At 39.7% G+C, this 23322-nt stretch overlaps 1 protein-coding gene across 4 annotated transcripts in view; it reads right to left on the bottom strand.

The window, feature by feature from the left end:
• WDR72 (WD repeat domain 72) overlaps positions 1-23322 on the bottom strand; it is a 305723-nt gene that overhangs the window by 89666 nt on the left and 192735 nt on the right. For 2 of the 4 annotated variants that reach the window (XM_070422455.1, XM_070422469.1), the window contains 2 exons: positions 8138-8242; positions 1029-2610 (listed from right to left, as the gene is read on the bottom strand). In XM_070422455.1, coding sequence (XP_070278556.1) covers positions 2555-2610; positions 8138-8242 — 161 coding nt within the window. In that variant the 3' untranslated portion in view covers positions 1029-2554. Of the gene's footprint in view, positions 1-1028; positions 2611-7612; positions 8243-23322 lie in introns of those variants that run through there. The other 2 variants (XR_011472409.1, XM_070422447.1) reach the window with 2 other exon arrangements.

Here is a 23322-nt window from a genome sequence, read left to right as displayed (position 1 = left end):
TGCATGCCATCTGTTGTGTCCTTGTTGATGAAATCACAGCAAAGTGGTCTGGGAACCACTCACTATACATGCAGCCATGGGGAACTTCATCAGAAAGATAGCTACTCAGGGAAGTTTTCACTTTGCAATTTTTTGGTTACAGCTACTTTTGGAAGTATTTTACAATGCTGCCTATGTACACATTTACCAAGCAATGACTTCCTTACGTGATGAGATAAAACTTTGGGTAGTTTACACGTAAAACAACATTTTGTGGAGAATCACAGGGTATAGAGCACTGCTTTTAAATAACCATATAATCAAAATGTCTGCAATATAAAAATTGCATGAATGGTCCATTCTGTAAAAATAAGACTTTAAAAATCAATTGGATTAATGCATTCTGAGCCTTCACTTTAAACACATGGCATAAAACTCAGTTTTTAAAAATTCAATTATTATAATGTGCCCTCTAAAGATTGAAGAGAAACATTCTTTTTTGAGTAATTACTCACTTGAGTAATTATAAAAGGTTTAAAAAAGGAGCAGAACATTGGAGAAAAATGCACAAGAAAATAAAAATTACCCCAAAATACCCCCAACTCGATAGAATGGTACTATTTAGCAAAGTGTTTTCTTGTCATGTTTCTAATGTGACTTGTTCAAAGTAGCCTTAACTTATTTTCTAAAATAACAACAGAATGTTTCAGGCCTAAGGCCACCTCTGTAGTTGTACATGGATAATGCTATCCATTTCACCTTCTATTTGAAGGACTTTACAGTGTTCAGCTTGCCTCCCATGGCCCATCCTGTGGGCCTTCGCACAGACCCTGTGAGGAGCTCCCTACGTGGACAGGGAAGTGAGGCTCTGAGAAGCACAGGGACACGCTGCCCGGACACGTGGCAGTGAAACCTACGTTCTTTCCAGACTCTGTCCTCCTTAGGATAGCCCGGGTGTAACTCAACAATGAAGAACAGAATTCCTACCTGCGAATTGGAAAATATGATATTCCTTGGAGGGAAATATATAATCATAAATGTCACCAAGATTGTTGTCAGAAAAAAAGCACAAGATAGTTTTTAATGAATTATTACAATGACAAGGAAGACTCTGGATACAAACACGTTTGCTCACTAATACAATTCACCCACTGGTTACTTAAGGCGAGGCTATCAAAAAGGACAGACACAAAATTAACTTTTGAGCTGTAAGCTGTGGTTAGGGTTGCCACGTGGTTGATCCAAAATAACTGTCTGACAACTTGCTAGTTTAAGTTCTCCTTACCACAGAAATTACTGAAATGTTGAATGTAAGTCAATATTTAAAAAATCATTTTTAAAGAGACTAGATTTGATTAATAACTTGCACATGGATATTAGGGAGTATTATATAGTCACATTTTTAGGAATTAAAATGTTTGATAGTTGTTGGTGTTGGCCTCCAGAATTCATATTGATAAACTATTTTAATTAGCCATGTAATATGAATTATTAATTTTAGCATCTACAAATGATGCCAAAAAATCTTAAAAATCTCATTTAGTAATGTCAGGATTATGTCAGTTCTAATTTCCTATGGCTAGGGACATCATAAAATATTCATCAAGGTTTCAGTATTGGTTTCCTTAGACCTAAAAAAATGCTAAATTTGGCAATGGTTTAAATTTATTTTTATTCTTCTTTGAAAAGAGAATAATACACAATACAGCAAATAGATCAGATCACCAAGGACCTTAATAGATGAGCACTTTATGTCTGTTCCTATTTATATTGCTTTGCATATTTTAGTTTAAGAATTCTTGCTAGTCAAGCTTCTTTCTGGGAAAAGACTGGCAAGAGTTTATGCTCCATAAGGATCAACTGTGATGTGCTATAAGTATGGTCCCCTTCCCAAATTCACATCTATATGGCCAACAAGATCAACCTTTGGCTGGAGACATTAGCTCCTATGTTATTAGAAATCTAACTGCACAAGTTTGGTCCCGATTATACTCCGTATCACTTATTTGGGCTAATTGATGACTAACTGAAACTGGCTATTTGTTGACAACATTTCATCCTTGGGGATTAGATTTGCTGCAGGGTGATTGATCTGAATTAAAGCTTCTACTAAAACAAAAAGTCCTAACCTAACAAATCAAACAAATTTGGTAAAGTTTTGATTAAATACATTGAAGCAACATTACATTTAAAAGCATTGTGTGTTACACTGTTTAAAAGCAATGTGGTTTTAATGCTGCTTATTATATAATTCAGGAACTGAAAATATGGAAGGAAATCTAAAATGGTGTTTAAATTTATGTCTGTGTGCTGACATTCCTTGTTGAAAATATTAAAATAAAAGTAAGAAACAGGAGTATAGAATGAATTAGACAACAGTTTCTAAAATTAGATAAATTTGGATATTTTCTATCAGTAATTACACTTTCGATATACTCTGGCTAAAGTATTAGCAAATCTACTACAACCAAATATCTTGATCAATAACAACATAGCATACATACAACGATAAACAAATGGCATGTTTTGGATCTCTTAATATGTCCAAATGCAATTCCTATAGATGATATTTCATTTAGCACAGCTTGCAGAAGCACATTTTTGCTATCCATGAACGATGCCTTGGCTCACCTAAAAAGAAAACAAATTATCTTGCATTATATGATGAAATAAAGGAGGAAGGAAGGAGCTGTGGAAGAGGGGAAGAGAGGGAAGGATGAAAGGAAAGAAGGAATAAGAAAAGAAATAAAGGAAGATAAGAAGAAAGGAAGGAAGGAAAACAAAGGAATTATCTATAATTTCTGCATTTTTCTATTTATATTAAATATATTAGTATAATACAATATTGTCATCTTATCAACCAGGTTCCAGGTATATTTTAATTATACACATTATTAATATAGGTTGTTTTTTTCATTGCCAAAAAGCTGAAGGTTTTCAACAAGATGAAACAGATTAGAAATTAGCAATTTTTCTTAAATTTCAAGGAGCTGAATTATTTTTAGAAAAGCCCACAATTGCAGTTTTAGGGTCAAATGTTTAAATGTTAGTTGAAATATGATTTGAATTATAGAATAAAAGAAAAACATTTATTTCTCGGACTACTTAGATGATTGTTATTGCAGTCTAAAATATATCACTTGCTTTCAATTACTTTGATTATCAAACTAATTGGAGCACGGTGCCTTAGTTAACTACTTCTAAACACATTTATTATCAGTGACGTGACCATACATACTAACTCCCACTCCTACTGGCAAAAACTCAAAAACCTGATTATTTGGTTTAGTTAAACCATATTCTATATTGTATAATATATGCTACATAAAATAATATATTTGCCAAGAAATTTTACATTATTTAAAAGTTATTAGGTAATACTTTAAATGTTTCCTTTTGGGTAAATAAAAAAATTTAATATTTTAAACACAACTAGAAAGAGTTTAAATGTTTTTTACTACTGAAATTGTTTTTATTCCTTCTAGAACATTTTTTTTAAGCAGCAACCATAAGAAGTGTGTTCTCGATGGCTATGATTGATGGGCTGCTCACACATTCCACATTTTTTCTGCTTCATGCATCATCATCAGCCATCTCCAACACTCCAGTCCTGAATCTGTCCTACTTTCTGTTACCTGAATTTTGCTGGTGATTCATGAGCCAGAATAGTAAAAGAAAAAAAAAATCCACCTTAGCTCTTCACAATGTAGTATCTCCTGGAAACTATGAGAAATCTAGTTTTGTTCATCAGATTCATGCAAATGCTATATTGATTGACAATGATGTATATAAATCTACACACATAATGTGCTATATAAGAAATCACTAAAATGTTCTATTAACGGCAGAATGCATGCTGATTATAAATTACTTCAGAATGACGTGAAAATGCTTGTCTGAATGCTTTCTTGGTACTTTCTCTATTGTCACTACTATTTTCAGCTGAAGCTATATTTATGTGTACTATCCCTAAGTGCACCAGGAAGTAAAATTCTTCATTTTCCAAGCCAATAAGGTGATAAAAGCACAAGGTCTCTCATTAACACTCAGATAAACATTGTGAATGTCACACTAAATTTTTTATCATCATGAGTGCAAAGATGAGCAGCAAGAAGACTTTTATATCCTAGAGAATGGGAACCGAGCTTTAATCACTGCATGAAACAGAAAATAAGAAGTTAATGAGCAAAGGACTAAACTGAACTATTTTGGGGATAGCATCTTTCAGATTCAGAAGCAACCAGGCCTTAAAGAGCCAAAGAAAGAAAGCCTAACAGCCCTAAAATCTCAAAAAAAGGGAGCTGCAAGTTCACGATATGGTCTCAATGCTTCTATTACTAGACATCCAAGTTATTCCCACAGGTTTCAGGGATGTATAAACGCCAGTGAAGGAGAAAGTAGACTTCACAGACTCTAAGGCAGAAACTTCAATCTGGGATTCACCTGTGAGGCAAAACTCTTTGCTAATGAATTATTCCAAAGGAAAGACACAGCGGAGGGAGACCTTAACCTATCAGACAAGACCTCCAGGTTCACTAGCAGAGTCAGAGTAACAAGAACGCTCTGGTCGAAAGTTGCTTTGCCAACCTTAATGGACTGCAGTCACTCACCTGAGTATACAGCTTGAACCAATCAAGAGATCACAATGGCATGATGAATCAGGTAGAGCGCTCTGCAGACCAGATGAACAACCACTGCACCACACCTCTAAATCGTGACCTACACGCACACTCCAGCCCATTTACCAACGGTCATCCCACTCTCCCCAGTGCCAGAGAGCAGTGATGTCCATGGAAAAATAACACTCTACGGATGAAGTTCAAAACCCATTGTATTCAAATATAGTCAGTTCACGAAGGCAATCTTCCTGTCTTATATAAATTCTAAAAATTTGGTTTTAGTAGTAACAGTTTAAACGTTCTATCAATGTTTAAAAAACTTCGACTTCACCTTTTAAAAAAGCTATTTTAGTTTTTCTATCTTCAATGCCCCTTTGCACTCTGCATGTGCAAATGAGTCGGTAGCAGCAATATGAAGCTAGAAGAACTAAAGTGAAATGTTTAGAGGATTTACAAAGAAAAGACTTTATGTGAAAAGAACAATATGTGAGACAATATTCTTCAACTGTGCTTGAATGGGAAAATGATTTTTTTGTTTGTTTTCATTTTCTATATGCTGTCCCAAAAATGGGTCTATTCATTAAAAAATGATGTAATAAATATGTTAGTCATTTAGAATTGCTTAGATAAAACTATATAAGGTCATTATCCATTAAAGCTTAAAGACTGACCACATTCAATTTTGTAACTGGGGGATTTTTCACGTAAATGAAAATGTTAAAAGAAATTTTAAATTATTGATAATATTCTCGGTGAAATGGTAGGAATGATGCATTCATGATTTAAATTCACTTCCTCTATACAAGGAATAACAAATATACGAATACAATTATAAGCTTAGCTACTGAAGCACATGTATTGGTTTGAAGACACCTTACCAAAGCTTATCACTTAAAACCCTCCAATTTCTTTTTCTTCTAACAAAAGTGGCTAAACACCCTCTTACATAGTAAATAGAGCTAACTAGGTCACTAAAGTAATATTTCTAGTTTTGGAGTCCTTATATTTGAATGACTTAATAGTTTGAATACCTGAATGACTTAATAGTTTGAATACCTGAAAGACTTAATAGTTTGAATATTTGAATGACTTAATAGTTTGAATATTTGAATGACTTAATAGTTTGAAGTTAATTTTTGGACATTGAGAAGTAGACAGTCATATTTACACAGGTCAAGAAAGTCCCTCTATACCACCAATTTCACATATCTCCCTTCATGTTCAGTTTTAAGAATTTTGCTTCTCCAATGCTCATACTTCAAAAAAAAAAGCACTCTTTCATCAAAATCTTTCTTACTAAACAAGCACCTCTGTCAGAAGTGTCTTAATTTCTTATCACAGAATTTTATCCACACAAGGAGCAATAAATAATTCATGCCATTGCCTCTTTGTTGTGTGTCCCTGAACTGCACGGAGCTGGAAGGCTGACAGCTGTGTCAGGACAAGCGCCAAAGATCTGACATGACAAGTGACTAACAAGTTTCTTTCAGTTCATAGTGAAAGAAGACAATGGCCCAAAGTGCAGAAAGAAATCCTGAAACAAAATAAAACTGCGTCTTTCTTTTTACCTAAGTGTTTGCAATGAGCTTATCTCCAACCCACAAGCCCTGGTCATTTTGTAGGGCTGCCCAGCCCCCTTTATTCCTCACACTTGCTTGGCCATTTACGCCTGGCCACGGATCAATATGAGAAATTCTTGGAGAAATACGATGTCTCCATGACAACCAAGCCACAAATTCTCAGTGGAAGGCAGTGAGACCAGTAGTGAACTCTCCAGAGGTTTCCAGGCCTATAAGGCAAGATGTCTTAAAATGCAGGAGTGGACAGAGGAAAAAGCCAGAGTAATTCATTCTTTATTACCAGTTTAATGATGTCTGAAGTATAGACAGTACTCACTTTTTAAGTTAAGATTCTTTATCAGCACCTATATTTTCTAATTAATCTTTCTGTTTTTCGATACCTCCTTTTGTTGATATCAATCAGATTTGACTAGGTTATATTTGAATCTCACTACAATTTCATACAGAGGGATGATGGAAATTTATGCGACTTTGGAAATGGTATAAAGTGAATCTATTCTTGCCAAAGCAATGAACACTTAGGTAAAGACATGCCTCATGGATTTAACTGCCTGACAAATGGTTGATAGAAAACCAATTATTAAGACAGTTGAAAAATTTGAGTCAAAACAAAAAGTTGATTTTAAATTAATTTTATTTTGGAAATTTAATGCTACCCCTATCCTCTCCCTTTTAGAATAGGACAGAGCTACACTTGTCTTTTAGATATGGCAGGGGACGGGTTTACTGTACTGATGAGAAATTTCTGTCATTGCTAAAGATGCCGTTTCTCCGTTTGTGGGAGAGCAGGAGTGTGGCTGAGAGCAGACACAGGGCAGCAGTCCATCTTTTGAGGAATCTTCGTGCAGTGGAGGGACTGAAATACAATGCCATCGCCACCGGGCCTATTGGGGTTCCGAGATGACTTAGGGGACCTGACATAGATTGCAGGCTGCACCTTTCGCTGAAAATTAAATCTCAGTAGCTCTCCTCGGGGAAGGATCAGGGGACTGTTTGCAGCTGCCCCCTGTCAGCGAAGGCTACAAGATTTGGAAATCTCTTAACTAAGCTGACAGGCCACAGAGAGGATGAATCAAAAATCTGATACATGGATCAGCACACAAAGATGGGAGAGGGGAGAGGGTACCCAGCAGCCAGAGAAAATAGGAAAGAAAAATGTTAGTGGAGGAAGATAGTTAACTCTTTCATTCATGATAATAAGGTACTTTTTAGCACCTGATGGCTTTGTAGTGATCCAGGAATGCCCTTCAACTTTCACAGAGACTTTTCTCATTTTAGTTAATTAGTTGTTAAGACTAGGCATGCTGCAAAAGATAACAAAAACGGAAATAAAAATCTATGCTACAGTGTTCTGGTCTTATTTTTCCAATACATTTCTGTCTATTCTTTCTACGAAGAAAATACAACCATAATTAAGTTGGACATTGGGTACATTTTATTGCATGGGGAAGGATTATTATTTTCTTTTTCTTTCTAAACAGTTGACAACATCCTTCAGTCCATTACTATTATGCTAAAATCCTCTCATGCCAGGTACGGTCCTGTTTGTATTTAGAAAGGTAAATAGATTGTAATGATGACAATTTGCGTCTCTTTTGTCCCTAATTCTCCCTTTCCGCTCGATCCTATTATGTAAAATATTTAAAATATTGCCATTTCTTCAGTTTCCAATCTCTGCCTCTATTAACCAGTTTAGCCTAAAATTGATGATAATGAACTAATAGTGTCAGCTTCCCTTTCAGTCATAAAGCCTTTGTACTTCCTCCAACTGAATTCTTGATGAAAGAGGAAAAGATAACAGCCCCACACCGTGACCCCTGGAGGTGACCATTAATTTGACAGTGCAGCTGCTAAGAGAAAACAGCATTACAATGTCCTGTCTCCCCACCCCCTTCCAAGGACCCCAAAGCTGTGTCAAATTTATCATTTTATACTTGACTATTTTTAAATGGCTTTCACCTGGACTCTCAGACTCTTTCACGACACATCTGTCAGGCACGTCCTCAGTGTCTTGGAAGTTTGCCGAGTTTGAGCCGCTGTCATGCTTGACCAGACTGGCTGAAGCTATTAGAAAGAGAGAGAGCGAGAGAGAAAAGAAAGAGTGATGAAAAAGTAGTAATAAACACCATTAAAACATTTCCTTTCAGTTCCACAGTGATTTCCAGGGACGCATGATGTAAACACAAACAATAAATTGAAATAAAATGTATCCTCTAAGTATGTATTGGCAGACATGTAATTAGTTGAAAAATCTATAGATGAGACTTTATCTTAGAAGAAAAATAAGTTCATGGCATCAGCTTAAAAGCTACAAAGTAACAAAGTGATCCCTTCGAAGTAGAAATCGTATTTTTAATGCATAAATCTAAAACAATATAGTCAATTAATGGCAATAGGACACAGAGAGGGACATCAGGCTAGTCAATTAGAAAGACCAGTGCTTCGCTGGTGCAATGGTTCCTTTTGTCGCACAAATCACCGCTGATGAACATTTTTTATACATTGTGGTTCTCCATCAAATTAAAAAACTACGGTACCAATTATCTTTTAAAAAGCCCTATAAAATAATTTTTAAAATATAGAATGAATACACTGCACATGATAATGAAGAGCGCTGGTATTTTCCATGGGAGGTCTCCAGGAAACTTGTCATGAGACATTATTTTCCGAGTAGGAATTGTGAACAGAAACAGAAGCTATCACAGGAACCTAAAATTTCCTATAAGCACATTACCACCACTGGTTCCACTAGAGAAAACATAGACTCAAGTTTCCACATTTTCCCACAGGTTGTAATACTTGGTCTAAATTATCTCCATAAGAAACATATTTCCATATTACATTTGTTCACTGAATCATATCTCAGGAAAAATGGACATGTCTTCATGAGGAAAACCCAGTGAATAATGAAACAAAGCAAGCCTACAATAATATAAATTGTCACACTTCTCTGAAGTCAAACAACATAAATATGTATATTTTTTACTACATTGGAATTTTATCTCTTACAAATGGCCGCGGCAAGCACGACCACTGCCTCCTCAGGTCTTGATAACTCACGAGACATTTATAAGCAATAAATGCAATAAGGAAAATATATATTTATAACTCTCACACGAAATAACACATTTGTTGGCGCAGGGGAAACTGTTCCCAAACCTCCCTTAGGAATGAGGCAAGTGCAGAGGCTGAGGCCAGGCTATTTCACACATTCCATGAGTGGCACAGCGGAACGGCCAGGTCCAAAGCAGCTTTAGTAGTGCTCTTGTTTGTTTGTTTTTGTGTGGTGTATGCATTGTGTTGGTGATCGCAGCCTGAGGCTCACATATGCACTCGTTAAAGGAGACTAGTAACATACTTCTGATCCACAGAGTCCGGTCCCCCAGTTTCAGCACCCCTCAGAACGGACAGTACTCTGTTCTGTGCAAGTGCCAGCAGAGTTTGGATTCACTGCATCTCTAAAACCTTTTGTTTGAGAACAAATTATGAGGAAAATATATGAAATTATGATTTTAAATGAATAAAACCTTTTCATGTTGTACATTTGAATTTTTTGAAAAAAAAGAAAGAAAGTAGGTAGTCTGTTTTATTCACCTCTGTATATCATGGGTCATAGAAGGTATTGTTGAAGGATTTGCAAAATGAATGAATGAAGCAGAGGTACCCTGCTAGCTGTCCTCCTGATCCGAGAGTATATGTGCTTTAAACTTCTGTCAACTGTCTCTTGTTTAGGCGCACTTGGTATGAAGGATGCTTATTTGAAAAATGGTGGTCTGGGTTAGTCTGTGACTTGAAAGGAGCAACACAACACACATGGCCTAAGTCGTTATTGGTGTATCTGCCTTTAATTTCCCCCAGTTTAGATCATACTTACAGATTATTTTTGAATCCAAAGGTTTTTGTGAACTGTTTCAGTGGGATAATTAAATGCATCAAAATTGCAGAACAATATGACATTGGTCAAGATTTCTTGGCCTGTTTTAATAATTTTTATCTCTATGTATCTTGCTAATTTTCTAAAATACTGATATTAGTATTTATAATAGGGAATTAATCATATAAGGAAATCTATTATGAACAGCTAATGAGGTAGAACCTGTGTTTATTTGGGCAAATGCATAGCCCTTATCACCTCATACACTGTTCTTTCATAATTTAAAATGTTCACCTATTCATTCATTCATTCATTCATTCAGCCAATAAAACTCTGTTCTCTTCTAGAGGAAGAGAGAATGGTATTAGAACAGCAAAGTAAATACCTGCAAACACTTTTAGTGGCAATCAAGTGGCCCAGGATGAACTGACATCTCAAGAAAGCCAGAAATTTTTTAGCTTCATTACACTCACAGGGGTGGGAGCCATGCAGCTATTTTTTTTCTTCACCACTGATGTTGAAGGGTGTGGTTTGTGTGGGGGTAGGAGAATGGAGAATGGAGAAAGCTATTCTTCAGATATTTTGCTTCATTATACTTTAGCTTCAAATCTGAGATGGTACGAGATTTGCCATTTTAACTGGATAGTTTATAGAGGTTCCAATTAAATTTACTGCAAAAGAAATACCTACACTCTGTCAGTGGAGAACAACAGGTATTGGAAAGGTTAATTACCACCATTCTACTTTTTTTTTTGAGAGGCTGATCTTTGCAATTGTTCTTTTGGGTGTTTCCTGTGATATTTCATCATTAAACTCTGACATGATGTGTGACCAAGGCTTCTCTAATGAATCATTTCCAAAACGATGAAATCAACAACTATTGATTTAGTGCTTAGTATGGATAGAGCTCCTTGCTAGACAATATGAGGGGAAAAAAAATGAAAGCACTTTTTATGTGCCCTCATACAACTTGTGATCTAGTTGAGGTATAATGAAAAGTAACTAGTAGGAGAATTAGAGAGAATATTTCAAGAGTGATACGGTTTTAAGGAATGGAGAGGTAATATCCCTGCTAGACAGTAGTCCGAAAGTAAAATTTGAATTAGATCTTCTTGATAGGAAAAACAATTAGCCAAATGGGAGCTCATCCAGGCAAAAGAAAAAGTTGTTTATCTGGCTGGGTATGACCAAAGAAACATATTAGCCTAGTGCCACAAATATATTTGTTAACAAAATGTTGCTGCCTACTTTTGTATGTATTTTTAATGAATTCTTTGAGCTTATTCTGAACTGCTGTTGTGGCTAATTCTTCTCACCTGTAGAAGTTAGTTATAGACAGGTTTTTCCTAGCCCTAGATAGTCAATAATTTGATCTTTACTGATGGTGGGCCCATTTATCACAGTAAGTTGTCCTTTCACTATACATATTGACTTTTATTTATCAATACCAAAGTCCATTTGTAGCTCATCACTAAAGTTCTTGGATATTTTCAGTAGTTTTTGAAGATGCATTTTAGTGCTTGGCAAAGAGATACTTTTGACATCAATATAGTTCAAATGGTTGCTAGGCTCATCCTTAACTTAAAATCAACTGTTTATTTCCTCTGTAATGGATTCTGAAATAGTCTGCATTTGGGAGGCAGGGGCCAAAAAAATGAACTCTTCTTGACAGTTCTACTACTAAAGATGTAAGGCTCTTCCATTTACTCATCACACACCTCAAAATATTGACGACTGAAACGCCAGTGTTCTGAATATCTTTGTGATATCTTTGGTAGCTATAGAAAGGGAGAAGTCCATGCACTTTGTATGGATGTGTTTGATTAGGGTGTGTGTTTAATGAGTATAATTCTAGATCCTAAACAAATGAATTGTTCAACTGTAGACAATATCAGATCAGTAAATTTTAAAATTGATTTTAGAGGAAGGGAGAGGGTGAGATAGAAACATTGATCAACTGCCTCCTGCAGGCCCCCTACTGGGGATCAAGCTTGAGTACCAGTCAGCAGCCTGGGCATGTGCCCCAGGATTTGAACTGGTGACATCTTGGGGCATGGGATTATGCTCCCAACTGAGCCATACTGACTGGGCTGAAATTAGTAATTATTAAACCAAATTTAAGAATACCTAACAAACTCTGGTCAGTTTGCTCAAAGGTTAGAGCTTCTGCCTGTGGACCTAAGGGTTGAAGGTTCCATTCCCATTCAATGGTATGTACCTGGGTTCCGTCCAGGCTCGGGTCAAGTGCATGCAGTAGACAACCAACTGATGTGTCTCTCTCACACACTGATGTTTCTCTCTCTCTTTTTCTCTTTCTCTCTCCCTCTCTTTTCTCCCTTCCACTGTCTTTAAAAATCAATGGGAATATATATGTGTGTGTATATATATATATATATATATATATATATATATATATATGTAAACCCAGAAGATTGCATAACAAAGGCTCTATAGAACAATTTACTATAAAAATGTGATGACAGGGTCAACAGTATTTATGTTCCTTCACTTCTCTCTGGTCTCTACTTTGATTTTGGTTAACCCCTAAAAATTCCCTTTCCTTTTCAACTCATTTGCAAATAGATGGTATTAACTTTTAAAGATGGCTAGGCCTAGGCAGCAAACAACTCCAAGAAATATGCCCTCACCCCCACAAGAGGATGAGCATTGACAAAAATCTCCATCTCCTTCACAAATAGTAACTTGTCTTTCCAAGCTAGACCAGTATGTAGTATATGTAGAGCCCTTGTTAAAAACCCATATCATTTACAGTGTGAATAAAATCTGCAGTCCAAATAATGTTTTCAATACAATGACTTATATATGATTTAAAAATAGATCCCATTCATCACATGTATGGACTTTTTGGAAGTATTGTAGATACTGATAGGAAAATCATTAATAAAAACATATAACAGTTTGAAATATTGGTCAACTAAACAGAATAAATCACTGTATCACTGTAGTAGCAGATAAAACTCAGACAAAAATCTTAATCACACTTTAACAATAATGTAGAGTTTTCAGAGGTCAAGAAAGACTAAAAGACTGCTAAGATTTGTGGATGAACAGGGAAAAGAAAGAAATCAAAGTCCCGAGTTCAAGTCTACTAGCTCAATATGGTGGCCCAGAGGATCACTTCCTTGGTTGGTAATTTAGGTCTCTTCCTAATCTTAAGGAGTCAGTATGAAATCAACTAAAAAAAAAAAATCTTTCCAGAGGCTTACAAAAAAAAGAAAAAAATACATTAAGTTCAAGTAGAAGTTAATACTAATGCAATACTCACAGATCACAAAAGACTGCAATAAATTTTAAGTTAGATGGAGGTATAATCAGTAAAAATACTTTTTAAGTGATAATACAAATTTATAAACAAAGGAGATGTCATTTGAATGGGGCCCCTAATTGACTTTATTTTACAGAATAGTTCTGTCTGAACAGATGTCTTATCAGGAAAACAAATCTAGCTAAAGAGCTATATACGTATTACCCCTACTTTAAAAATATCTATACTGAGATAATAAAGTGATAGGACCTCTTGATTCTATTTGAATAGCAGTAGCTACATCAGGTTACTTTCAGTCTTCAGCATAGATTAGAAACAGGAAAAATCATATAGAGATCCCTAGAATTAATAAAATATCTAAGGCTTCTTTAATAATTATTTTATGAACAAGTTCAGCAAGATGAACTAACATTAGACTTGTAAGCTTTTGCTATCTTCCTGCAATTATAATATACTAGAGGCCCAATGCACAAAAATTTGTGCACTCGGGGGGAGGTAGAGGGGGGTCCCCCAGCCCGGCCTGTGCCCTCTCGCAGTCTGGGACCCCTCGGGAGATAACGACCTGCTGGCTTAGGCTTGCTCCCGGGTGGCAGAGGGCAGGCCCAATCCCTAGGTGCAGCCCCTGGTCAGGCTCAGAGCAGGGCCGATTGGGGAGTTGGGGCGCCGCCTCCTGTCATTCACAGAGCAAGGCGGATTGGGAGGTTGCGATGCCACCCTCAGTCACGCTCAGGGTAGGGCCAATTGGGGGGTTGGGGCACCGCCCCCTGTCACACTCAAAGCAAGGTCGATGGGGAGATTGCGGTGCCACCCCCTGTCACACACAGAGGAGGGCCAATCAGGAGGTTGGGGAGCTGCCCCCTGTCACTCACAGAGCAGGGCCAATCAGGGGGTTGGGACGCTGCCCCCTATCACTCACAGAGCAGGGCTGATCAGGGGGTTGGGGCGCTGCCCCCTGTCACGCACAGAGCAGGGCCCATCGGGGGTTGAGGAGCTCCCCCCTGTCATGCACAGAGCAGGGCCAATCAGGGGGTTGAGGAGCTCCCCCCTGTCACTCACTGAGTAGGGCCGATAGGGGAGTTGGGGCACCGCCCCTGTCACACATAGAGCAAGGCCCGTGGAGTGGGGTTGGGGCGCCACACTCTATCACCCATAGGACAGGGCCGATCAGGGGGTTGGGGCGCCGCCACTGTCACACTCAGGGCAGGGCCGATGGAGAGGTTATGGCTCTACCCTGTCACACACAGAGCAGGGCCCGTGGGGGGGGAGGGGACGCTGCACCCTGTCACACACAGAGTAGGGCCGATGAGGGGGTTTGGGCACTGCCCCCTGTCACACTGATCCCAGTGCAGGGAGGCATATTACCCTTTTACTATATAGAATAGAGGCCTGGTGCATGGGTGGGGGCCGGCTGGTTTGCCCTGAAGGGTGTCCTGAATCAGGGTGAGGATCCCCACTGGGGTGCCTGGCCAGTCTGGCTGAGGAGCTGAGGGCCATTTTCAGGCTGGCGGGTGACTGAAGCTCCCAACTGCTCCTTTTTTTCCTTTTTTTTTTTTTTTTTTTTAATTCTGGACCTGCTTTAGCTCTGAGGCCTCGCTGCTTAAAGCCGGTTTCTGGCCTTTGTTTACCTTCTGTATTTGATACAATGTTGCTGTCTGGCTGGCTGAAGCCTGGCTGACTAACGCAGGTTTCTGGGGTTTTGTTTAGCTTCTATATTTACAACATAGTTGCTTAGAGTTGCAGCTGAGAGGCCGGCAAGTCAGGCGGGGAATGTTGGAGTCTGCAGTCACTGGAGCAAGCAAGCCTCCTGTTCGCTTCAGTGCATGGCTGCTGGCCGCCATCTTGGCTGACAGTTAATTTGCATAAGGATATGCTGATTAGCCAATGGGAAGGGTAGCGGTCGTACACTAATTACCATGTTTCTCTTTTATTAGTGTAGACAAGAGGCCCAGTGCACAAAAATTTGTGCACTCAGGGTCCCCCAGCCCGGCCTGTGCCCTCTCGCAGTCTGGGACCCCTCAGGAGATAACGACCTGCTGGCTTAGGCCTGCTCCCAGGTGGCAGAGAGCAGGCCCAATCCCTAGGTGGAGCCCCTGGTCAGGCTCAGAGCAGGGCCGATTGAGGAGTTGGGGCATCGCCCCCTGTCACACTCAAGGCAGGGTCGATGGGAGGTTGTGGCACCACCCCCTGTCACGCACAGAGCAGGGCCGATCAGGGGGTTGGGGCGCTGCCTCCTGTCACTCACAGAGCAGGGCCAATCAGGGGGGTTGGGGCTCCGTACCCTGTCACGCACAGAGCAGGGCCCATCAGGGGGTTGAGGAGCTCCCCCTGTCACTCACAGAGTAGGGCCGATAGGGGAGTTGGGACACCGCCCCCTGTCACACACAGAGCAGGATGTATCAGGGGGTTGGGGCGCTGCACCCTGTCACACTCAGCAGGGCCAATGGGGAGGTTATGGCTCTACCCTGTCACACATAGAGTAAGGCCCATGGAGTGGGGTTGGGGCACCACACTCTATCACCCATAGGACAGGGCCAATCAGGGGGTTGGGGCGCCGCCACTGTCACACTCAGGGCAGGGCCGATGGAGAGGTTATGGCTCTACCCTGTCAAACACAGAGCCGCAGGGCGGTCAGGGGATTGGGGAGCTCCCCCCTATCAGGCACAGAGCAGGGCTGATCAGGGGGTTGGGGCGCCTTCCCCTGTCAGGAACAGAGCAGGGCAGATAGGGAGGTTGTGGCCCCACCCCCTGTCACAGACAGAGCCGCAGGGCGATCAGGGGGTTTGGGCGCTGCCCCCTGTCACGCTGATCCCGGTGCCAGGAGCCTCGCTCCTCTGCTGATCCCGGTGCCGAGAGGCATATTACCCTTTTACTATATAGAATAGAGGCCTGGTGCATGGGTTGGGGCCAGCTGGTTTGCCCTGAAGGGTGTCCTGGATCAGGGTGGGGGTCCCCACTGGGGTGCCTGGCCAGTCTGGCTGAGGGTCCAAGGGCCGTTTTCACGTTGGCGGGTGACTGAAGCTCCCAACTGCTCCTTTTTTTCTTTTTCTATTCTGGGCCAGCTTTAGCTCTGAGGCCTCGCTGCTTAAAACATTGATACAATGTTGCTGTCAGGCTGGCTGAAGGCAGGCTGACTGAAAGCCGGTTTCTGGGGTTTTGTTTAAGCTTCTATATTTGCAACATAGTACATAGTTGCTTAGAGTTGCAGCTGAGAGGCCGGCAAGTCATGCGGGGAACGTTGGAGTCCACAGTCATTGGAGCAAGCCAGCTTCCCTGTTCGCTTCAGTGCATGGCTGCCGGCCGCCATCTTGGCTGACAGTTAATTTGCATAAGGATATGCTGATTAGCCAATGGGAAGGGTAGCGGTCGTATGCTAATTACCATGTTTCTCTTTTATTAGTGTAGATGAAATATTTTCTGGATGACATTTTCTAATATAAATTGCTTTAAGGATGACAGTTTTTTTAATTGGTAAAGAAATAAACTTTCCAAAATACTGTGAAGAATAACTACTATTTTGGTATCCTTACTAGGTGTATAGAATTGAAATTATTGTATTTAAATAATTTGGGACTGGATAAAATTATTGACTATATATAGTCTGAGGAAAAAAAATATCTGTCTATAGCCAATGTCTATAGGTGAGATGAATGGCTAGATCACCCAAATAATTTAGGAGAAGATAAATGTGAATGAGAAAGAGGCATTAATTATTTACTAAATCTTTTAAAACACAGCTTATGCCTCTCAGGTACAGAAATTCCCTCCATTACCCAGGGTGTTTGAACAATGGACTGCTTTGGTAAGGCAGATAAACAAGCAAGTGCATCTCTAGCCTAAGGCAGGTACTCGGAGTACTTATGAAATAGCTGAGTGAAACTACTAACAAGGATTCCTAAGAATTTAAAAAGCAATGATTAATTTCACTTGTAATTTAAGGGAGAACTCTTAAGGTCAGGCCTAGGTTATAGTCCAAACATCCCCCCAAATCTATTATTAATTTCAACAATCTACAAAATGAGGGAGATCCTGTCTGTCTTATTTCTGAATGGAAAATATAATTCCTCATTGTTTAGCACCTAAATGTATGTATTAATTTAAACAAAAATGAGTATCAATAATTTTACTATAAAGAGGAACTTCTGAGTTCCTGGTTGTACTCGTGTGTGGGGGAGTGGTTGGTTTTATTGGAAGAAAGCTCAATTAACAGGACCCAGAAGATTTGTGTTTTTTAATTCCACCTGTACTCATAACAGTATGACCTTCAACATGTCATTTCACTTTCCTGGAATCTATACTAATAAAAGGGTAATATGCTAATTAGACCGGATAGACTGGACATCTTCCAGTTGTCCGGTCCTCCTTCAGGACAAAGCCACAGTGACGGGGGCCAAGGCAGAGGTGGTTAGGGGTAATCAGGCCAGCAGGGGAGGGTAGTTAGGGGTGATCAGGCCAGCAGGCAGAGGGCTTAGGGGCAATCAGGCAGGCAGGCAGAGGGGTTAGGGGTGATCAGGCAGGCAGGCAGAGGGGTTAGTGGAGATCAGGCAGGCAGGTGAGTGGTTAGGGGCGATCAGGCAGGCAGGCAGGTGAGTGGTTAGGAGCCAGCAGACCGGGATTGCAAGAGGGATGTCCCGGATTGGAGAGTTGAAGAGGGTGCAGGCCAGGCTCAGGGACACTCCCCTCACCCATGCATGAATTTCATGCACCAGGCCTCTAGTTTCATTAATAAAATGAGACAGTTGGACAGCACAACCTCCTTGACATTTTCTGGCCCTGAGACATATATTCTGTGAGCTCAGAATCCAACACCATCCAACCAACCATTCCATATATCACTGAACAGGATACTAGGAGCATAAATGACTACTACACTACCCTTGTATTAAATAATGAGAACTTCTGAGGCACTTTCTGAATTAAGTGAGATTGTTACTTTATTATAAGTGGCAGTGTCCAATCTCATTGGGGGACAGAAGATATCAGGGCAGCTTCAGAGAGATACTTGGGTAGTTGTAATGCCAGTGTGAAGCAGCCCTATGAAAAGATGACCAAGAAAGGACTGAGGCTACTACTCCTGAGAACAAACAAAGTGAATCTTTAGCATAGAAAAGCATCCACTAGATGTTTGCTGATGGTGCAAAAAAATCTTTAAAACCAAATCTTACTTTTCTTAGAATCATGTTTATGCAATTAATTCTTTTAAACAACCCCTCTCTTCATCCATCAATTAGGCAAATATGTCCTTCAGTACAAGATAAATCATCCTAAACTAAATTAATTGGGTCTATGTAATAATTACAAGAAACACAATTGCCATGGACAAGCTCTCTCTGGCCTGTATGTGAGGTGGTCTGGGTTAGGGGTTAGGCTGTGTGTGCACTAAAGTCATTTGAAGTCTGGGTCCATCCTGTTTTCAGAGCTCCAGGCATGAAGAAGTTCTTAACTGCTCTAGCTGGTTTGGCTTAGTGGATAGGGCATAGGCCTGTGGACTGAAGGGTCCCAGGTTCGATTCTGGCAAAGGGCATATACCTGGGTTGTGGGCTCAATCCCCAGTGGGGAGCATGCATACAGCAGCCGATCAATGATTCTCTCTCATCATTGATGTTTCTATCTCTCTCTCTCTCTCCCTTCCTCTCTGAAACCAATAAAAGTACATATTTTTTAAAAAAGAAGTTCTCAATTATTGTTTGTCGAGTAAATGGACAGGTTCATGGAGAGGTGTGGTGTTCCTGTGGAATTGTATTTTTCTCAGTCAAATCTCTTAAAGGAGAATCAGTGGAACTCTTTCCATTCTATCCTGTACAATAAACCCTAATATGCAAATTGACCTAAAGGTGGAACAACCAGTAGCTATGACACACACTGACCACCGGGGGCAGACATTCAATGAAAGAGCTGCTCCCTGGTGGTCAGTGCGCTCCCCAGCTCAGCCAGAAGCCGGGCTTACGAGTGGCGAGCACAGCAGCAGTGGTGGAGTCTCTCCCACCTCCACAGCAGTGCTAAGGACCCCTCAGGGGATGTTCACCTGCCAGCTTAGGCCTGCTCCCCCTGGGCAGGTAGACATTCCCCGAGGGGTCCTGGACTGTGAGAGGGCACAGGCCAGGCTGAGGGAACCACCCCCCAGTACACAAATGTCATGTACCGGGCCTCTAGTTTATGTGCAAGGATGGAACCCATGATGTCATTTGTCTAAGTCAAGCCTGGCATGAAAACCAACTCTAATCTAATTTAAACTTTCCAACTAAAACAGACTATTGAGACATATTGGGTGGAGGATGGAGAGAGTATGACATTGGAAACATGTAAGTTGAGAAGTAGGAAGGGAGAATAACAGGGAATGATGCAATTATTTCTCCTCTTTCTGCTGCATTTCCTCACCCCCCGCCCCCCTAAAAGGGTAATTGCTTGAATTTCTGTATGTGCCCTTTAGAGTACCATTTCACAGCAAGCGGTGCTCTAAGGAGAGGTGATCAGTGGAAGAGCACCCCCCCCCCTTTTTAAACATCAAATCAAAATAATTTCCACTATTTTAGTCCCTGAGCATTTTCTACATTAGTCCTTTATTTTATTCTGAGTAAATTCAGAGTGGAAATAACTCAGGAAAACATTACTTAACATCATTTTTCTACTTAGCTATAATTTGGTAGAGAATTTCTAGGTGTAAGAAATAAACTGGTCAAATCAGCAAGCTTAAATGCTTTCTCATTTAAGCCATAGAGGGAATTATTCAAGACAAAGGGACTCAAGAACGTCTTATCTGAAAGGACCTCTTCATTACTATAAGGAAGTATAGGTGATGAATGAGTTCTAAGGATGCATGGAAATTAGCTCCCACACTCTTCACGTAGTTGAGGTTTTCTGCAAAAGTCATTTGACTTTTCTCATAAGGGCCAAATCCTATGGTAAATACAGAAATGCATTACTGTTCAGAAGTTCAAGAAGTTGAGAGCAGGAACTTATTCCAAAGAAGAAAACAAGTAGATCCCCACGTATTGACAAATTGAAGAATGGTAAGTAAAGGGAGAATCCTAAGAAGAATTTATAGCAAACTTCCCAGCTTGCATTTAAAAATTTAGAAGAAAGTCGGGAAAACAAAAGAGATCCTTCAATCAAAAGAGCATCAAGCTAGCATTGAGATTGGAGATAAAGATGATTTATGTAGAAACTTAAGATAAGGATTCACAGCATAGAGCAATTTAAACCACAGCAAAGTTTACGGTTTTCCATAAGAAAAAAATACCAAACGTTTTCCTCTTGAATTGGAGGGAGAAGAAACTGTCATATGGCACTACCATTGGAATTCTTAAGAGCAGCTACTTATCCAGAGGCTGAACCTAAGATGACATCATCAGCGTGGGGAGAATGGCTGGCAGGTAGTCTCAGATTCCCACTGGATAGGTGTCTCTATCTCAAGGGAAAACCTTTGTCTCAGATGGTTAGTCCAGTGTCAGAGCACTTTTATCTCCTAGATAGAAAATGGAAAATAAGAAAATCAAATTATCTAGACTATCCCTTCATCTTCTAGTTCTTTGTCAACATTAAGAAGGATGCAAGGAAGAATAGGTCTAAGTTACCATATTGTGTATCATTACTCTGAATTGATTTATTTTTATTTGAATAACATCAAAAGGGTATGTTAGCATACTTGAGAACTTGCTGCAATGGAATGGAAGACATGTTTGGATGCTAATACTGTGACTTACCACTGTATTATAATGTACTCTGCAGCAAGCATCACTCTCTTGCACGCCTCATCCAACACATGCACTGGTGCCAAACACAGAAAGCATAGGTGGTCTGTTGGAATTCATGCTTCTTATGGTCACACGTATCAAGTGCAGCCATTCGTTTCAAAATACTAATTTTGCAGGGGGATACATAATTAAAAGATGCCTTCTCAATTCTTAAGCTGTGTCACTGTATTATAGTCAGTAATTGTACTAATATCTCTAAGAGATGTGAAGTGGGTGTGGGGTGTGGTGGGGGAGTGACGGACATCTGTAATGGTGTCAACAATAAGTAAATTTTAAAAAGAGATGGTTTCCCAAAATATAGAAATGACCTTGATAAGTAGTAGAGTCTCATTTGGATACTAGATAAACCAGTGCATCTATAATTAAAGGATAAAAGAAACACACTTAAAGAAAGCAAACTTTTAAAGAACAAGTATGATATGAATAAAGGGAAATGAGCAACTATAACAAGACTTTCACAAAACTAGGTTCAAAACAAAAGAGAATCATAGAGAAATAAGGAATAGAAAACAAAAACTAAGAGACAGGTATTTTTACTATTTATGTTTTTAATCCTTGCCTGAGGGTATGTTTATTTATTTTAGAGAGAGAACGGAAGGGAGAGAGAAAAACATCGATGTGAGAGAGAAACATCAATTGGTTGCCTCCGTATGTGTCCTGCAGCCTTCTGGTGTACAGGATGACGCTCCAACCAACTGAGCCACCTGGCCAGGGCCAATATTTTCAGATAAGACAGAATAAAATAGTCTCCTAGATTAGTGTAAAAACATGCCTCTTAATAATTTTCCACAAATCTTTTGCAAGGATACGTGGTGAAATCTCCAGGATTTATGAGGACATGAAGGTTCCTGAATTGTGCAATGTTAGGCTGGTGAGCTTAACCTCAGAAGGAATTTCTAAATCCCAATCAGTGAGAATCCCTGCTATATACACATTTCAGTATAGCAAATCTTAGGAAACATTAAAAGAAAACATGATCCAAAGTATATGTAATAAGAACATGTCTCCTAGCTACCATTTGCTATGACTCAAGGACATTAGCCAATGTAAAAATGTAGGCAAATGGTTAAGAGAAGGCTGGCACTTTAGAAAGGGGATGATCAACACATAAAAACAAACCACAAGAAAACCAACAGGTGAGCCCAGGATGCCTCCACACCTGGAATCCTGTGTGTGTCTCCAGTGATGGTAGCCAATACAGGATACAATGGAATTTAAGGCCAACTACAGGTCTGGGAGGAAGTAGGGGCTGGAAGGAGATTTAATATGGTACCAGAATATCTCTGGAAGAAATTAGGAAGACCAAGACTCCATTACAAAGAAGAATGTAACTGATATTTATAAAATTGCCAAGAAGTTATATATACCCATGCTATGACTGTCATTTTCTAACCTTTAGTTCCTCCAACCCCTCTCACCCTGTTTTCCATTACCAGAGTCACTCCTCTATTTGAACAGCCTGATAAGACATATCTTTCTCTCCAGTAATTCTTTAAACAGACAAGTCAAATCCCTAAAACCAAGGTTTAATCACAAGTAGCTTCTATTTAGAAAAACCTACAATCACTTTTATTGTCAGCAATGAGAGATTCTGGAGCCATGGAATTGAGGGCCTTTTATAATATACTCTCAACTCATATCTAGAGGTTTCTTGCTGGATGCTACTCCCATCCCCCTCCCCCTTTTAAATTCTGATATCATATTCTGTAGCTGGATGAGATTGCTCATTGTCGCCTAGGTGTGCTATTTATATTCCACATCGGTGCTTTTGTGAGGATCACCAGCTTGATATATCCTCTCTCACCCCAATCTCCAAATCTTTGCTTGCCAAAATACTCCTACTTATTCAAGACTCAACTCAAATGCTACCTTTTCCTAAAGTTTTCATCAACCTACAAGTTAACTTTATTTTTTCTTCTCTATTCTGTGTTTCTTAGCAGTTTATTTGGCCTGTGTTATTATTCTTATCCCATTCTTTGATTATTGTGTTGATTTCTTTCTCATTGAGCTACATTAATAAAGAAGAAAGATATTTTAGGCACATCTTGAAATTTTGAAGCTGATGTTGTGAGGACAACTTTACTTCATTACAATCAAACCTTTAGTTCTACAATCAAAAGACTGAACTGAAAGAATCATAGGCGTGACCCAGTGTGTCAATTTCTGTCATCTGTAGCTTGTCTCAGATAGTTGGAAATTCATAGACGGTATGCAAACAAACATGGTGAGTCTC

This window comes from Myotis yumanensis, unplaced genomic scaffold, assembly GCF_028538775.1.
Source record: "Myotis yumanensis isolate MYYU_CA2020_CCGP unplaced genomic scaffold, mMyoYum1.0.hap1 SCAF_1, whole genome shotgun sequence".
Lineage (NCBI taxonomy): Eukaryota > Metazoa > Chordata > Mammalia > Chiroptera > Vespertilionidae > Myotis > Myotis yumanensis.
This window is presented reverse-complemented; position numbering and strand designations above follow the sequence as displayed.